Source organism: Erithacus rubecula, assembly GCF_903797595.1.
Source record: "Erithacus rubecula genome assembly, chromosome: 1".
NCBI classification, from domain to species: domain Eukaryota; kingdom Metazoa; phylum Chordata; class Aves; order Passeriformes; family Muscicapidae; genus Erithacus; species Erithacus rubecula.
The window spans coordinates 26,590,011-26,604,915 of record NC_136658.1 but is presented as its reverse complement, the minus strand read 5'-3'; the positions used below and the strand labels follow the sequence as shown (position 1 = coordinate 26,604,915).

The 14,905-nt window shown below is 44.8% G+C and overlaps 2 protein-coding genes across 2 annotated transcripts in view; one reads left to right on the top strand and one right to left on the bottom strand.

Annotated features, from left to right (window-relative positions):
- The window catches only part of C1R (complement C1r), a 239,921-nt gene that overhangs the window by 52,560 nt on the left and 172,456 nt on the right, over positions 1-14,905 (top strand). The gene's annotated exons all lie outside the window — the stretch shown is intronic.
- The window catches only part of EPHA1 (EPH receptor A1), a 34,184-nt gene continuing 21,264 nt past the window's right edge, over positions 1,986-14,905 (bottom strand). Inside the window, exons 5-18 of the mRNA XM_079297605.1 lie at positions 13,754-13,909; positions 12,491-12,823; positions 11,199-11,323; positions 10,938-11,097; positions 8,675-8,771; positions 7,840-7,895; positions 7,441-7,563; positions 7,163-7,348; positions 6,664-6,725; positions 6,073-6,282; positions 5,337-5,486; positions 4,470-4,663; positions 4,003-4,158; positions 1,986-3,187 (exon numbers count right to left, since the gene is read on the bottom strand). Of these exons, the coding sequence (XP_079153731.1) occupies positions 3,109-3,187; positions 4,003-4,158; positions 4,470-4,663; positions 5,337-5,486; positions 6,073-6,282; positions 6,664-6,725; positions 7,163-7,348; positions 7,441-7,563; positions 7,840-7,895; positions 8,675-8,771; positions 10,938-11,097; positions 11,199-11,323; positions 12,491-12,823; positions 13,754-13,909 (2,087 nt within the window). The 3' untranslated portion in view covers positions 1,986-3,108. The remainder of the gene's footprint in view (positions 3,188-4,002; positions 4,159-4,469; positions 4,664-5,336; positions 5,487-6,072; positions 6,283-6,663; positions 6,726-7,162; positions 7,349-7,440; positions 7,564-7,839; positions 7,896-8,674; positions 8,772-10,937; positions 11,098-11,198; positions 11,324-12,490; positions 12,824-13,753; positions 13,910-14,905) is intronic.

The following is a 14,905-nucleotide window of genomic DNA, read 5'->3' as shown; positions in this document are numbered from 1 at the left end:
AGGGGTTACTCTTGGGTCTGAAGAGTTTGCATCTGTGTGTGAGGACACTGGGAAGCAGGGCATCCTGGAGCCAGCTGCTGGCTAGAGCCACTGTCTAAGGCTAACTGCTGGAGGGCTCCAGGGTGTGTGTGCGCATGTCTGCATGCCCATCACTGCAGCAGGGCTGCAGGCCTGGAGGATTTGCGATTCCTGGTGCCAGCAACTGAGGAGAGCAGCTCCGGCTCCAGGGCGTGGGGCCAGCTGCAGAATGGCTGCTCTCGGGCACTAGAGGGACCCATCGTGTACATGGATGTGTTTCCCTCGAACAGGTTCATCCTGATCAGCCAGAGCCAGGAAGAGGATTAGGTTGTTTGTGCTGTGCTTGCATGTCTGCTGTGCTCTCTGCCTCCGGCCAGTCGTGTAAATGTGTGTGCATTTATATACGTGCACACATTAGAAACTTGGGGATTTTCTGGGCATGAGTGCCTATTGGGAATACATGCTCAGGCTTGCTACTGGCTGTACCCTGAGGACATGGAACTGAACAGCCTCTTCTCTACCAGGCCAGCTGATTCAGCAGCTCCTAGCATTTGGAGAGGACCTCCCTTCTCAGAGCAGGGTCAACCAGAGCAGGTTGCTTTTTAATATCTTAAAGGATGAGACCTGGATAATCTGTTCCAGCTTTAACAACTCTTACTCCTAAGGTTTCTCTCACCTTCAAAATGGAATTTACTGCATTTTGATGTGTTCTCACTACTGCTTCTTTCACTGGATAGCACTGAGGAGTGTCTGGCTCCTTTTTTACTCCCATCAGGTATTTATACACAATGATAAAAGCCACCCAAACATTTCCCTCTTGAGGCTGAACAGCCTCCAGCTCTCAGCTTCTCCCTGTATGTCAGATGCTCTAATCCCTTCAGAACCACTGTGGCCTTTCACTGGCCTTGCTCCATTAAGTTTATATCCTTCATTGTACTGGGGACCCCAAAATTGCACGCAACACTTCAGGTGTCTGACCAATGCTTAAATAAGAGGAATAAATGCCTCCTTCCAGTTACTGGTGATGAATTTGCTGAAATCCAGTCCAGGTACTGTTGTATTCTTTTGCTAAAGGGCTCAGATGCAACTTCCTGTTCACAATGGCCTGCAAGTCCTTTCCTGCAAAGCTGCCTTCCAGTCCCCAGTTTGTACTGGCGCTTGAGACTGTTCCTCCCCAGTCGTGAGGCTCTGCCTTTTCCTTGGTTCAACTTCCTGAATCTCCTCTCTTCTCATTTCTCCCCACTATGAAGGTCCTTCTGCATGGCAGCAAGTATCTGATGTATCAACTACTCCCACTTCTCTATCACTTGCAGTGACAGGCCAAAGTTTACATGTGCATCTTGTGTCAGCTTCATCAGGGCTTATCTGCTAGCTTGGGTATCTGCCATGTACCAACTTTACCCGTTATCTGTACTTCATGTTGAAGACATCTCCTACTAAGACTGATGTACTAAAAATTCAGAGCTTTGCTTTGCATCTTTCTCTCTTGCTATAGTGGCAGTGACTTGAGTAGCCATGGTTTGGTAGCCTTCTTACATCAGGTTGCAGTTCTTTAGATCTCTGCTTCTTAGCCCTCCTGTCATCTATGGTTAAGCAAGGCCTTCCCAGAAGCAGCAGCTTTAAGAATTTAGAGCATTATAAATTTATAAACACTGTTATCTCTAGCAAGTCACATTGCTGGATGTATAGCACTTACCTTCACCAACTTAGACTTGAAAAATAAATCTTGAGATAGCTACTCTTCCCACGTGGGAGAAAATCTTAGGAACACCAGCGAGAATTTTTCTTTCTCCTGGACAATCTAGTCTGCAGGAGAAAGAAGTGCTACTCACATGTATCTCATCAAACACAGCAGTAGCTGCAAATATTTATGATTTAGGAATAATCATAGGATCTGTAAAGCAATGGACTTGGGTGTTAGATAGATAGTAAATGGGTTGAAAGAAAAAAAAATCTGAAGTGACCAGCTACAAAGGTATCCTTTAATCCAATGCAATTGCACTTCCATGTTTCATCAGCAGTTAAATGGACAAAGACCATTGGCTGAAACAACTAAAGATGGATGTAAGGACCCTGCTGGGACTTATGACATGTATGCTAAAGGTCTCAATTACATTTAAAATAAGCCAAAGAATTCCAAGACAGCCTGCTCTGCCACAGGTTTATTTACAAAGTATTATTTACAGACTATAATTGTGTTGAGATCTGATAAATAATAACATTTCCTCCACAGAGAAGGAGTAAGACAGACCACCTACACATTCTTTTGTTACAAATACCCTATTCCAGCCAAACTATTGACTCTTTTAAAAAGGGGCAGAGAAAAATGGGTATGCAAAGGGTTTTCTGTCCATGGCATAAGAAAAGGTATTAAGCAGTTTGGAGAGATGTAAATCTCCCCTCTGAAGTGTGCATGTGCAAAACAGCTCCATGCTGAGGTGATGTGATCACACAAGTTACAGCAGGGTATGCTTCTACTCCCAGTTTCTCCTCCAAAGAAAGAAGTACACTACAGGCTGGTGTTCACAACAAGAATAGCTGCATTAAAAAATATATGCCTTACCAGCAGCCTTGTGAAGGACTGAATAGTTTGTTCCTGATGCAAAATAAGAAAGCCAGAAGGGTGCTGAAGTGAGAAGGAATGTATGCCAAGGAGTGAATGAGCCCTGTCTCTACCTGTCTGTATTCTTGTGCCTGCTCCCTGAATGTCCCAATCTATCCTCAACCCTCATCTCCAACCTTAAAACGTTATCCATCACCCTCCACCCACTTTGTATTCCATGTGATCTACTGAGGGTCTGAATCTCCAGTATATGGACTACAAGGCCTACTTAATTCTGCACAAAGTAGACTGCAGAAGACAGAGAACAGTTTCTAAGACCAGTGCTCTGAAACATACTGATGGCTGTAGAGCTAAAGCAAGGGGGAACAGAAATGAGAGCAGGTGGTGTTGCCTCACGAGCTTTTTCAGTTCTGGTTGTTTTGCTTTGTTTGTCCAGTCACTCATTTGGAAGCAATTGCCATAGGAATGATTCCAAGTGATATCTGGTAAGGATGGGCATTTTTCAAGCTTAAGAATGCAGCGACTGATCATTCCTTAAAGCCTTGGATGCTGCACAAGATCCTCTTCTGGTGGCCTGGAAGTGACACTCCCATCTGTTTCAAGTCCCTGAAGGAAATGGGAAAAGAAAGGAAAAAAAGAATTGCTATTCTTGTTCCTTTGGGATGAGGGTGTGGGTAAGGGCAGAAACAGTTACCAAGCATTAGTTCAGAAATTAGTTCATTAGTGCCTTTTCTGTAGAGGTTAGAAACTTCTAGATATTCCTGCCCTTCCCTGGCTACCTCTGCTCACCCAGTCAACTGACCTCTTCCACCATCTGGCTAGGCCTGTGCTCCCAGTAAATCAGGACTTGTGATTAAATCATCTTGTGATAGCACCATGTCTCAACCCTTCAGCAGGTCTGTGCCTGCTCATTTGTTTCACATAACTGCCCTGGTTGGAGCTGGCTGAACATCTCTGACATAATAACACAGCTGTGTTCTGAGTCCTTCTGAGGAGCCCAAAAAGATTTGCTCTATGACACAACAGTGCCCGGCTGATGGAGTGGGGGGGGATATCATTAGTCTACATGGGGTTTGTGGCAAAGAAATTATCTTACAAAGTCCTACAAGGATGGGGAGACAGTCAGGTTAGCCATCTATTGCCATCTGTTCTTTCCCCTTGTGTCTGATGTGAGTTCAGAGCAGCTGAAGACCCCTGAAGAGCCTCAAGCATGGGCATGGATAGCTCAGGTATTAGTCTCACAGTCTGGGCTGACTTTTTCCTTTTAGGTCAAGAAGCCCGTCCACCTCCATTTAACTACATGAAGAAGGACGGAGAGAAGCCTTCCAAGGGAACATGAGTCCTGTCCAGATGGCACAGGGAGGAGCACAGCTACTGTAGCACAGCCTGAGGTGCCCTGTGGGAGCCTGGCCTGCACCTACTCGGCAGTGAGCTCCAGAATGGACTCCATGGTGTCCAGGCCGGCGGTGCGGAAGTTGGAGATGTAGCGCTTCATGCGGATGGATTCCAGCCACTCGGGGATGGATCGGTAGGGGATCCCATCGGATCCACTGCAGCTGGGGAGGCGGAGCGTGACCCTAGGGACAATAACCCTTTGTTAGCCAGGCAACCCCCTGGAACAGACAGCACTAGGAGACAGTGAGCAAAGGGGAAGCCAGCACCCTGCCAGGGCTGAGGCAGCTAATCGCTCCCTGCACAGCGAGGCCAGAGCAGCCCAGTGGCTCTGCCCTCTCCTGTCACCAGGAGCCAGAGATGGCCACTACCTTCTGCACACTGAGCACTCAAGGTGCATCTTTCCAGTCTGCATGGCCACACTGCCTCTCCTCCTGCTGGGACAGGGAGGTGAAGTGTCCCAGTTAACCCTCCTCCTCTGGCACAGCCTGCTTACCTGGGATCAAAGTCTGCAACAGGCCGGAGGAGCTGGGGGCTGGAGATGAAATGCTGCAGCTGTGCCCGGATTTCCTGAAAATGAGGCCGCCTCATCCGATCGTGTGACCAGCAACTCTTCATGAGTTCGTAGAGGATGGACGGGCAATCCACAGGCGGGGGGAGCCGGTACCCATCCTCTAAGCTTTTCATCACCTGCACAGAGACATAGAGAAACCTGGCCAAGAGCAGAGAATGCAGCAGAGGAGCCAGAGACCTCTGGGAGCAGCCATTCACCGCTTCACAAAGTGCAGCCAGGGAGGGGTGGTGCAGATTACACGTGTATTACACAGGTTTGGGCAGCATGGCACAGGATCAAGACATCTAAGGGATGCCAAAAACCTAAGTGGCATATGTTTTTTCAGTCCTTACTAGTTTCGCTCTCATTTGCCACTCAGGACATGTTCATGTTCATATTCATGTTCATGAGAAGTGAGAAAAAGTGAGGACTAAATGGTCCTGGCACAGGCACAGTGAGAGAATGGGAACCAGACCCTGAGGAATAATTTCAACAGCATGTGCTGAGCCTAGAATGATACCAGACATAATGCACCAGAGCCAGAGGAAGGAGAAAACAAAACCAATAGAAAATATCTCCAGATCCAAATGCCATGGCTGATTTAAACACTCTTTGATTTGGCTTATTGTTGTTGGCATCTCAATACCTATTGCCCTTGACTTGGTTGCACTGACTTTTAGCAGGGAGGGAAACATAGTAGTTAGGTGTTCAAAAGAAAGTCAAGACTGCAGGCTGAGGGATGTCTACAAAAGTTGTGCACACATGCCTCATTTATTTTTAAAATCAGCTCTTGAACTCAGTGTCTGTTACCTCTTGATTGGTCATGTGCCCATATGGCTTGTCACCAAATGACAGCACCTCCCACATGACGATTCCAAAGCTCCAGACATCACTGGCTGAGGTGAAAATGCGATGAGCAATGGCCTCTGGGGCTGTCCATCTGATAGGAATCTTACCACCCTGCAAAAGAGCAGAAACATAGTGTATCCACCATGTTTAATTGAGTTGTATGTCTGCAGTGTTTTCATGCAAGGACTTTACAAAGTGGTTCAGAGATTGGGCCCACTTCATTTGAAGTGACATGTAATCACCCCAGGGAAATTTCTCAAAAGGAAAGAAATATTCCTGGAAAGTAAATGAGTTTAAGCCCTCTGTTCATTTGAATGCTACACAAAATTCTCTGCTATGGGAGTAAGAGCCTGGCACCAGCCACAGTCCCGCTTTGAAGAACACCATGCATTAGAATTACTGAAACTTTCATTGGAAGAGACACAGAGATTACTCTAGTCCAAAACTCTGATCGCAGCAAGGCTATCTTCAAAGCTCAATTTAGTAACTGAGTTCAAGAAATCAGACCTCTTATTTTGCTTCTCATTTTAATACCACAGTCCCTCTGAATTTCTTAGCAAACAAAATCAACCTGGACTCCAGAGACAAAAGCACTGCCTTCTGAACCATCCACACCATGACTTGCAATTTTACTACAGGTTTCCTCAGAGAGAGCCTATAGTTAATTTACAAGGCAGAAAGATTGGGTTTGCATTACCTTGGTTTCATAGGTTCCCTCTGCGTCATTCTCCAAAATTCGGGAGAGCCCGAAGTCAGACACCTTGCATTGGAGACTGCGCGTTACCAGGATGTTGCGGGCAGCCAGGTCCCGGTGCACATAATTGTGCTCTGAAAGGTAGGTCATGCCAGAGGCTATTCCCTGCAGCATGCTCACAAGCTGCACAGGGCTAAATTTTTCCTCATTCTCCTGCATGGAAGAAGAAATGAGAGAAGTGACATCGGTCTGCTTGGTTTCTAATTACTGACCTTATCAATATACAAAAGTGGACAAGGAAAAAGGCAGTGCTGCAGCACAAAGGCCCCACTAAGGGACAAAGGCTCTCACTAAGGGACTGGGGCTGGTCTGCAGTCATCATTAAGCAGCTGCATTTCAACTACCAAAGACGCCACTCTGGTAACAGAACAAATTGGATTGTATTAAGCTTCTGCTGCTGACAGTGGAAATGTCAGTAAGCAGAAAGTAAGTGGATGTCTGGATCTTATTTCTAGTTTTATTTTATAGCCCTAAATCCAGGTCAAGTGCAAGTTCTGGCAATACACAAGCCTATTACAAATTGGAGTTTCTCACCCGGAGGAAGGTATCCAGTGCTCCATTTTCCATATACTCAGTGATGATCATCATTGGCCTCCCTTGAGGAAGACAAGACGGCTTCAGCCTTTTACAAGTTTTCTTACTCATGCTTTTCAATGCTCTCCATATTCCCCAACACAGAGAACCACGTCCAACCCCAGCTAACACCCCAGCTCCACCGGCACAGCTGGCTGCCCCTTCTGCTTACACATCTCCCAATGATCTTGTACTCCTCCTTGTACTGCACATATGACCCTGCAGCATCCCTCACCTATCCCAACTTCTCATCTACTCACCATCCCTGGAAGATCTCTCTCAACACTGCCTCAGGACTCTGTCAGAAATCCATACCTCTCCTCCTTCCCTCATTCTCTGACATGACAATGCCTGTCTTCTCCCAGAACAGCCTCTCTCACAGCAAACTCTAAGAAAGGCCTGAGAAATGTGGCCGTTTCTGCTTTCCTCCCAGGACTCTCTCACACATACTCTTACTTACTTTTGGTGACAACTCCCTCCAGACGCACAATGTTTGGGTGATTGAACTGCCCCATAATTGTTGCTTCACGCAGGAAGTTCCACCACTGTGAGTCTGAATATGTTGACTTCAGAGTCTTGATGGCAACCACAATACGTTCTTTCCCTGAGAGCCGCAGGGACCCACGATAGACCTCCCCAAACTCTCCTGAAAACAACCAGAGGCGAAATGTCACAGATGAACTTGAGGATCAACAGTGTGGGAAAACTGAAAGATGGGGAGAACAATAACTGACTCACCCTCTCCTATCACATTCTCCATAGTGACGCAAGAGACATCCAGTTCCTTAGTGAATTCCAGCACCCCTCTGCTGGGGTCATCATATGGTTGCAGGTCTACATAGGGTTTCAACCAGACCTTCTCTGTGGTAAAGGGAAACAAAAGAGCAAATTAACCTGTCAGGTCTTTGGACAACCTTTTTAAAGCATAACTACAAAAGCAGAAGTGAATTGCCATTGCTTCTGACAATGGCAGTAAAACAATCTACCAAACCTACACTGAAGAATAGAACTGTTGTGGGGAGAGGCAAATTACATCAGAAAAGCCATGCCGATATCTGGTTACAAACTAATGTTTCTTTTCATTCCTTCCAACACATTCTAGGCTTCCCCCTGGCTTTATTACCCCTTTGAACTCACCTCGCTCAAAGCCTGAAGTGCTGTAATCTGGCCGTGCATGTCTCCGACGAGCCCGCCTGGAACGTCAGAAAGAGTCGTGAAAATAAAATGGTCAGCAGACAGCAGAGCAAAAAGCAAGACTTTCAAGGTGTCACCACTAGTTGGTTAGGGACAGAATTCAGGGAAGCATAGAGCAAAGTGGAACCCAACACTGTACCTACTTGGAAAAGTACAGTGGGCAATAAAATGTGACGCTTCATTAACATTTAGATATAGAGCTTGTTTTCATACAGGGAGTTTTGTGCTGAGTTTACAGATGAATTTCTACTTATTTCAGGTTTTCTGTTCACTTTCAGTAGAAAATCAGATCTTCTTAAAAACAAGCAATAGCAGCCTTACAGACATTGAGAAGGAAAGTGGAATTCTGTATATGGGTAGAGTACGTCTACAGTAATAGTATATGAAAAATGGTTTGAAATGACTGGATACATGTATTACCACTCAACTGGTCAGCAGTTGTAGAAATGATTGTACCATAATAATGTTTTATTTCCTCTGTCATGATAAAAATATGATACTGCTGGATTATTTTCTCAGAAAACTGAGAAATCATGATGTATTCCTTTGTTCCCAAGAGCAAACATTATCTTACAATATCAATCCCTCCAATCCTGCTAATCAAAATTATTTACTGAGACCCTTTCCATCTTGCTGCAGCACACTGGTGTTTTTCTTCTCTAACTAAACTCTACCTATGCAATATCTTGTGAGAAATCAGGGCCTCCCTTTCTCAAGTTCCCCTAGCTCAGCTATTCCTACATCTATACCTTTTTCAATAACAAAAATCCATACTTACTTTCGCCAAAACATGAAAAGTCCCAGAATTAGCGCAATGAACAGGAAAACTCCAAAGATAATAGAAACTATGACTCCACCAGACAGAGCTCCCGTGTCTGCAGAAACAAAGAGAGAGGCCATATCACTTAAAAGACAATACTTATTTGTCTGGAATATACCAACCAGGTTCTACCAGTCAATGGCATTAGGCATGTTACAGCTACTCATCTTGCAGGCAGCAGAGCCACCAGATGGGAGTCCTATCACACTACTCATGTGCACAGAGCACCTTCTGGTGGTCATCTGGTTGACTCTTATCTACAATCTTGGTCTTCCAGTTGAGTAATTTATCCCTATGTCTGATTTCCTCCCTATATTCCACGACACTTTCAAAAATGAAGAACGGATGTTCCTTCCCTCCCAGTCCTATCCAACAATCCTTTCAGATCAGGCCCTTTTTCCTGCTCAGTAGCTGATTTGAACCATGGCAAAGCAAAGACATGATTTTCCCCAACATTCTAAAGTGACTCTCTTCTTGTTTATGAAATTAATTACATGCTCCCTTCCCATCAATATCTGAGGCCAGTCCTTTGCCTAATTACCCTAACAAAATCCCCTCACTGCTTAGGACTCCTGAAGCAAGTACTGACTTACAAATTTGCAGTCTATCATATTCCTGTTTTCTCAAAACTGAGGATCAGGTGGTTTCATTCTGTCATTGGATAGCTTTCAGAGAGTGTTCACATAACACAGGCTGTCTCCTTCCATTTAGGTTCTCAAGATAAAGCTAGGAATTTCCACAAAGTATATTTGAATTCATCAGAGAAAATGCTACATTTCCTCTGCTGGTCTTTTAAAAAACTTATTTCCCATAATTAAAAAAAATAAGAACTTAAAATGCATTAATGGAGAAATAATGAGAGTCTACATATTTTTATTATTTTCCCAAAAGAGATTTAGGAAAACACCTGCAAGAAAGGAAATCCCCAAATAATATTTTTTTTAATAAATGAGCAGATTTTAAAACAAGGAACAGATGATACACAGAACTGTGTGGGGAAGTGTTTCCTAAAATCTAGTCCAATGGTCAGCATCCATAAAGTCTAATTAACACTAGTTATTTTTCCTCTGACTCGTCCCACTAAAATTATTAAAAATCATCAGCTTAGTTAAGCAGAAAGCAAGAGACAGAGCTAATGTCCTTGTTTTGTTAAAATCAAAAAGCTAAGATTTGGAAGATTAAATAGTATCTTTATTGATAAAATGGACAAGCTTTTAGATACACAGGACTTCTGGAGGGATTTAGGGATCTAAATTATGAAATTCAGATTTAAATAAAAAATTTCCACCCCTTGCAAATCCTGCACTAATATTCCTAGACTATAATAACTAAAAACATGCTCCTAGTATTACCAAACAAGAACTCTCATCAAATGAAACCTTGCTGGCACTTCTTTTTAAACATAATTTTTGTTATCATTATTTGTCACTGTGACTTCATGAAGATTTTACCAAAAGCTCCTGATGCCAAAAAGGGCACAACCTTTATATTCCAGTAATGGTATCCAAACTCCTTCTCAGTTTTTACTTTGTTGATTTAACTATTTAGTTACATTAAGGTATGCCTTAGATTTCTTCCTCGTGTCCTTACTTAATTACAAATTAGTCTTTCAAATGCAGCACTTCAATACCCATATTTCTAAAGTTATCTATAGGGTCAATAGGAGTCTATGGAATGAAGATAGAACAAATTCCATCTTGCACTGGAGACTGCCAAATTCCATTCCACTGAACTTTTTTCAGTGGCACATGCCATCTCTTTGGGCAGAGCTACATTCAGGAGCTGGACTACATAAAATGGAACTGATAAAGCTGGAAAAAACAGTACTGAGAACCTCTGAGTTTCCCTTTTCGCTAGTAACTGGCACACAAAAGGAGGCATATGGTAAGCATTCAAACTTAGAAACATTAGGCAAAATTACAATGCCTTTCTAGAACTAAATGAAGATCTGGTTAAGTCTCGTGTCAGTACAACACACTAAACTGAGACTGATCAGGTCTAAAGGGGAAAGTGCAAGCAAATTTTCTAAAAGAGCAGGGAAATAAGAAAAATGCCTTTTGTCTTTACAAAGCAACAGGCTTGGCTCTGGTGACAAGGAACTCAGGAGAGCGGTGTCTTGCCTTACAGCCAGAACAACACAAAAAGAGATCCATGTAGCATGAGAATATACAATCTGATGGAGGAGTTTCTCCCTGATGAGATCCCAGTGCTTGTCCTGTACCTGGTGGGAGGGTGCGAAATTCCTGCTCTGGGGAGTAGGGCCCAGGCCCAAGGGGAGTGATGGATCTCACACGGAGCAGGTAGGCTGTGTCTGGCTGCAGGTCTCTCAGAGTGACGTTCGGCTCGAGAAGGTGCTTCACTGTGTAACGTGCCTCCTCTCCCTGCAGGAGCCAAACAGCATCAAGTAACAAATGCATGTTGAACAAGAGGACACTTCTACCCCTCTGGGTGGAAGGGGAAAGAGCAACCAGGCAGGCCTCACCTTCTCAAAGAACATGACCTCATACTCCACTGAGGTCCGGCTGCGTTGCCGTGGGGCGAGCCAAGAAACAGAGAGACTACTGTCATCTCTCTGTGTCAGAATAAACTGGGATACTGTCACTGGAGCTGCAGTGGGAGAGAATAGGGAACATGAGGGAGAAATACAAACGAAGGGCAAACTACGTCCTCTCTCCACCAGAAGGTCTGGTCATACCGTGCAACTGGAACTGAGTCTCATTGCCACTGTCATTTTGCTCTTGTGTGGTGGAAGGGAAATGAGGTCTCTGGTTGTAATTAATTGCTTTCCATGAACAGTGTGCTTCTGCCCCAACAGCAGAAGCATAACTATGTTTGGCCCTCAAAACAGCACCCGTGTTCCAAGAAATTACATTTGAAATAAAAAATATTAGGATTTTATGCTCCTACAGCAGCGGTAGCACAGCTATTCTATGCAATGATTTATGAATGCAGCTGCATTGCACAAGGGTGCAGTGAAACTCAGTGCTCAAAATTTCTCAGCTGACTGCAAATGCATGCTGTTCATGAATAAAAAAATTATTCTCAAGAGTCTGGAAGGACTGAGGAGTTAAGCCTGGTTCTCTCTTTGTCCTTCATCATCATCAGGAAGTGATGAGGCAAGCCAAAAGTAGCTCTGCTTTTTTAGTTCAGAGTTGTGCTGCCCCTGCATAGCATCAGGAAGAAAAGTCATATTTTGTTACTAAATTAGAACCCAGGAAATGCACCAAGGGCTGTTGAGTACTGTGATGTCACTTTTCTATAATCACATCTCACAGTGCTCTCTAAACTATTTACAGGACAGCCAAACTAGCCAGATTAAAGCTAACCTACAGAAATGTATCGAGATTTAACATCCTCATCCCTCCATGCTTTCAAAACCCCTTTTTTTCCCAGTTATGACAGGGTTTCTGTTGGGTTTGGTATTTTGCAGTATCTGAGCCATGGGAAATATTTCATGACACAGCCTTTGGTCTTCCTGTCACACAGGTAAGAATACTCAGGCTGTGTGACATGGAGGGCTTCATCCTCCTCACCTCTGTTAAGTTATTTTCAGATTCATAGCTCTTAGTGGATAATATTACTGCTACTTTGATTTGCAAGGAATATAACTAATGGACTTTACATGCCAGAGGCAGAGGTACTTTAGAATCCTTATCATACCATACCAACACATGTATCAGGCAGAAGGAGAAGATGGAGAAAGCTTAAATATTCAAAGAGATTCCTCTTCCTTTTCATGATGAGCAGGAAGAAATTCTCTCTGCTTCTGCTAACCTGCATGTCCAACTGAGACCCAGACAGCTGGAGCAGTTCTCTGTGGAGAAGGTCCCATTCCTGAGACACCATTATGGGCTTCCACAGTGAATGTGTAATTGGTGTAAGCTTCCAGGCCATCCACATCCACTGCAGGTTTCGTGAGACCAGAGGCACTGGGGGAGAATACCACACCAGCCTCACAGGGCTCACAGGACAGGAAATGGCAGCGCTGGCAGAAGACTGTGTAAGTGAGGTCCTTCCTCCCTCCGTGGTCACTGGGTGGCTGCCACCACAGACTCAGCTGGGTGCCAAGGAGGGAGAAGCTGACATTGCGGGGAGCCGAGGGTGGGCCTGCAGGAGCACAAAGGGAAGTGTTAGATCCATTGTTAATGCCCAAAGCTCTGCGACAGCTTCCCCTCTGCTGATGCATCTCAAATGGAGCCCTCTCTTCACCCCAGCCCCTCCCTCTTTGATCTCTCATCCCCATTTTCTAACCTTTTGTTTCTTCTCCATATCATTGCTCACAGAATCAACGAATGATTTGGGTTAGACGAGACCTTAAAGATCTTTTAGTTCCAACCGCCCCTTGAAGATCCAGTTAGGTGTTCCACCATGGGCAGGGACACCTTTCACTAAACCCAGTTCCTCCAAGCCTCATCCAACCTGGCCTTGAACCCTTCCAGGAATAGGACACCCACAACCTGTTACAGATGTCTCATCACCCTCATCATAAAAAATTTCTTCCATATGTCCCATCTAAATCTACCCTGTTTCAGCTTGAAACCATTGTACCTTGTGCTGTGACTACAGGCCTTGGCATAAAAACCCTTTCTTCATCTTTCTTGCAGGTAAGTACTGAAAGGCCACAATATGATGTCCCCGAAGCTTTCTCTTCCCAGAATGAACAATCCCAACTCTCTCAACCTTTCCTCATAAGAGAGGTATTCCATCACTACAATCATTTTTAGGGCCCTCCTCTGGACCTGATCCAATAGGTCCATGTCTCTCTTGTACTGGGGGCCCCAGACCTGGATGTAGCCCTCCAGCTGAGGTCTCACAAGAGCAGAGTGGAGGAAGAGAACCCCCTCCCTCACCCTGCTGGCCACTTGCTTTTGATGCAGTCCAGGATACACTTGGCTTTCTGGGCTGCAAGCTCTCACTGCCAGCTCATGCCAAATGAGTACCCCCGGTACCCTCTAGTTCTTCCCTGTGGTGCTGCTCTCAATAAATCCATCCCCCAGCCTGTCTGGATATTGTTGTCTCTTTCTGTGTGCAACTCACGGGTGCAAGCAATGTTCTGGCCCTCTGATGGTGCTCGGTAGAAGCCTGCATGGCAGGAACAAGACGTAGCCCCTGACTCGTTGGACAAGCTGTTGGGGGGGCACTTCAGGCAGCGCTTAGCATCCAGGGAGTGGCGGTAGAACCCTCGCTGGCAGGCTGTGGAAGGACAAACAAACCAACTTGAGATAATCAATAAACCCAGATCAACAAAAAACTGCCTGGCTCTTTCACTCAGCTTCTTGAACACTCTTTTGTCTGCCCCCATTTTTCTAGTTCACAGAAATATTTAGGTTAGAAGGAACATCTGGACACCTGGCAGTCTCCTAGATCAATTATCTCAAGAGAGAAGATGCAAGCTCAAGGTAGCGTCAGTATTATGACAGGGCTTGAAGACTGAAGAAGTGGGATCTAATTCCTCACAGCTGCTGTATGAATACAGAATCCAGTCAACCTTGGAAACTTCTTCCAATGTAAACCCAGACTGGTCCCCACCTTGACCTTCACTCTTTCCACACCATAAACAAGAACCATAAATATTAGCTACAAATCCTTGCACTCTTCAGAATCTTCTGCTTGCTGACTTCATATGGGGTAGCCAGTAGGTTTTTCAGCAGAAGCATCTTTGCTGATATCAAGTGTTGTACCAGACCATTACCTAGCAGGACCCTGGGGAATATCTAGGAAGCTTTCAGTTCACCTCACAGCATCAGGTGTAACTGGCTTTGGAGCCAACACAGACTGCAAGAGAATAGATGTCACGTGTTTTCTGCTTCCAGTCCTACAAAAATGAGCAGCCACACTCCCTTAGTGTAACACCTGACAACCTGTTTTTGCTGTGCTACTATTAGTTCAGTCCACAGAAACACTGGCCAGCTTGCCAGTTGTCTCAAGGTCAATGCTTCACCTCTACGGTTGTGTAGCAGGGAGGAGAAAATCAGTGACAGAGCTAAAGGCAATCTGTGAATTTAGTGGTTTGACAGCCTGTGCTAAAGGAATCAAATATTCTTTAGCTAAAGAAACAACCAACCTATATCTGATCAGAGGGTTGAGAAATGCATACACTAATTTTCTGCCAGAGGTACCACTTTGCAGTTAACTTGCACATTGGGGGAATGACCCTTTTTATATTGTGCTATAAAAGCAACAACATCC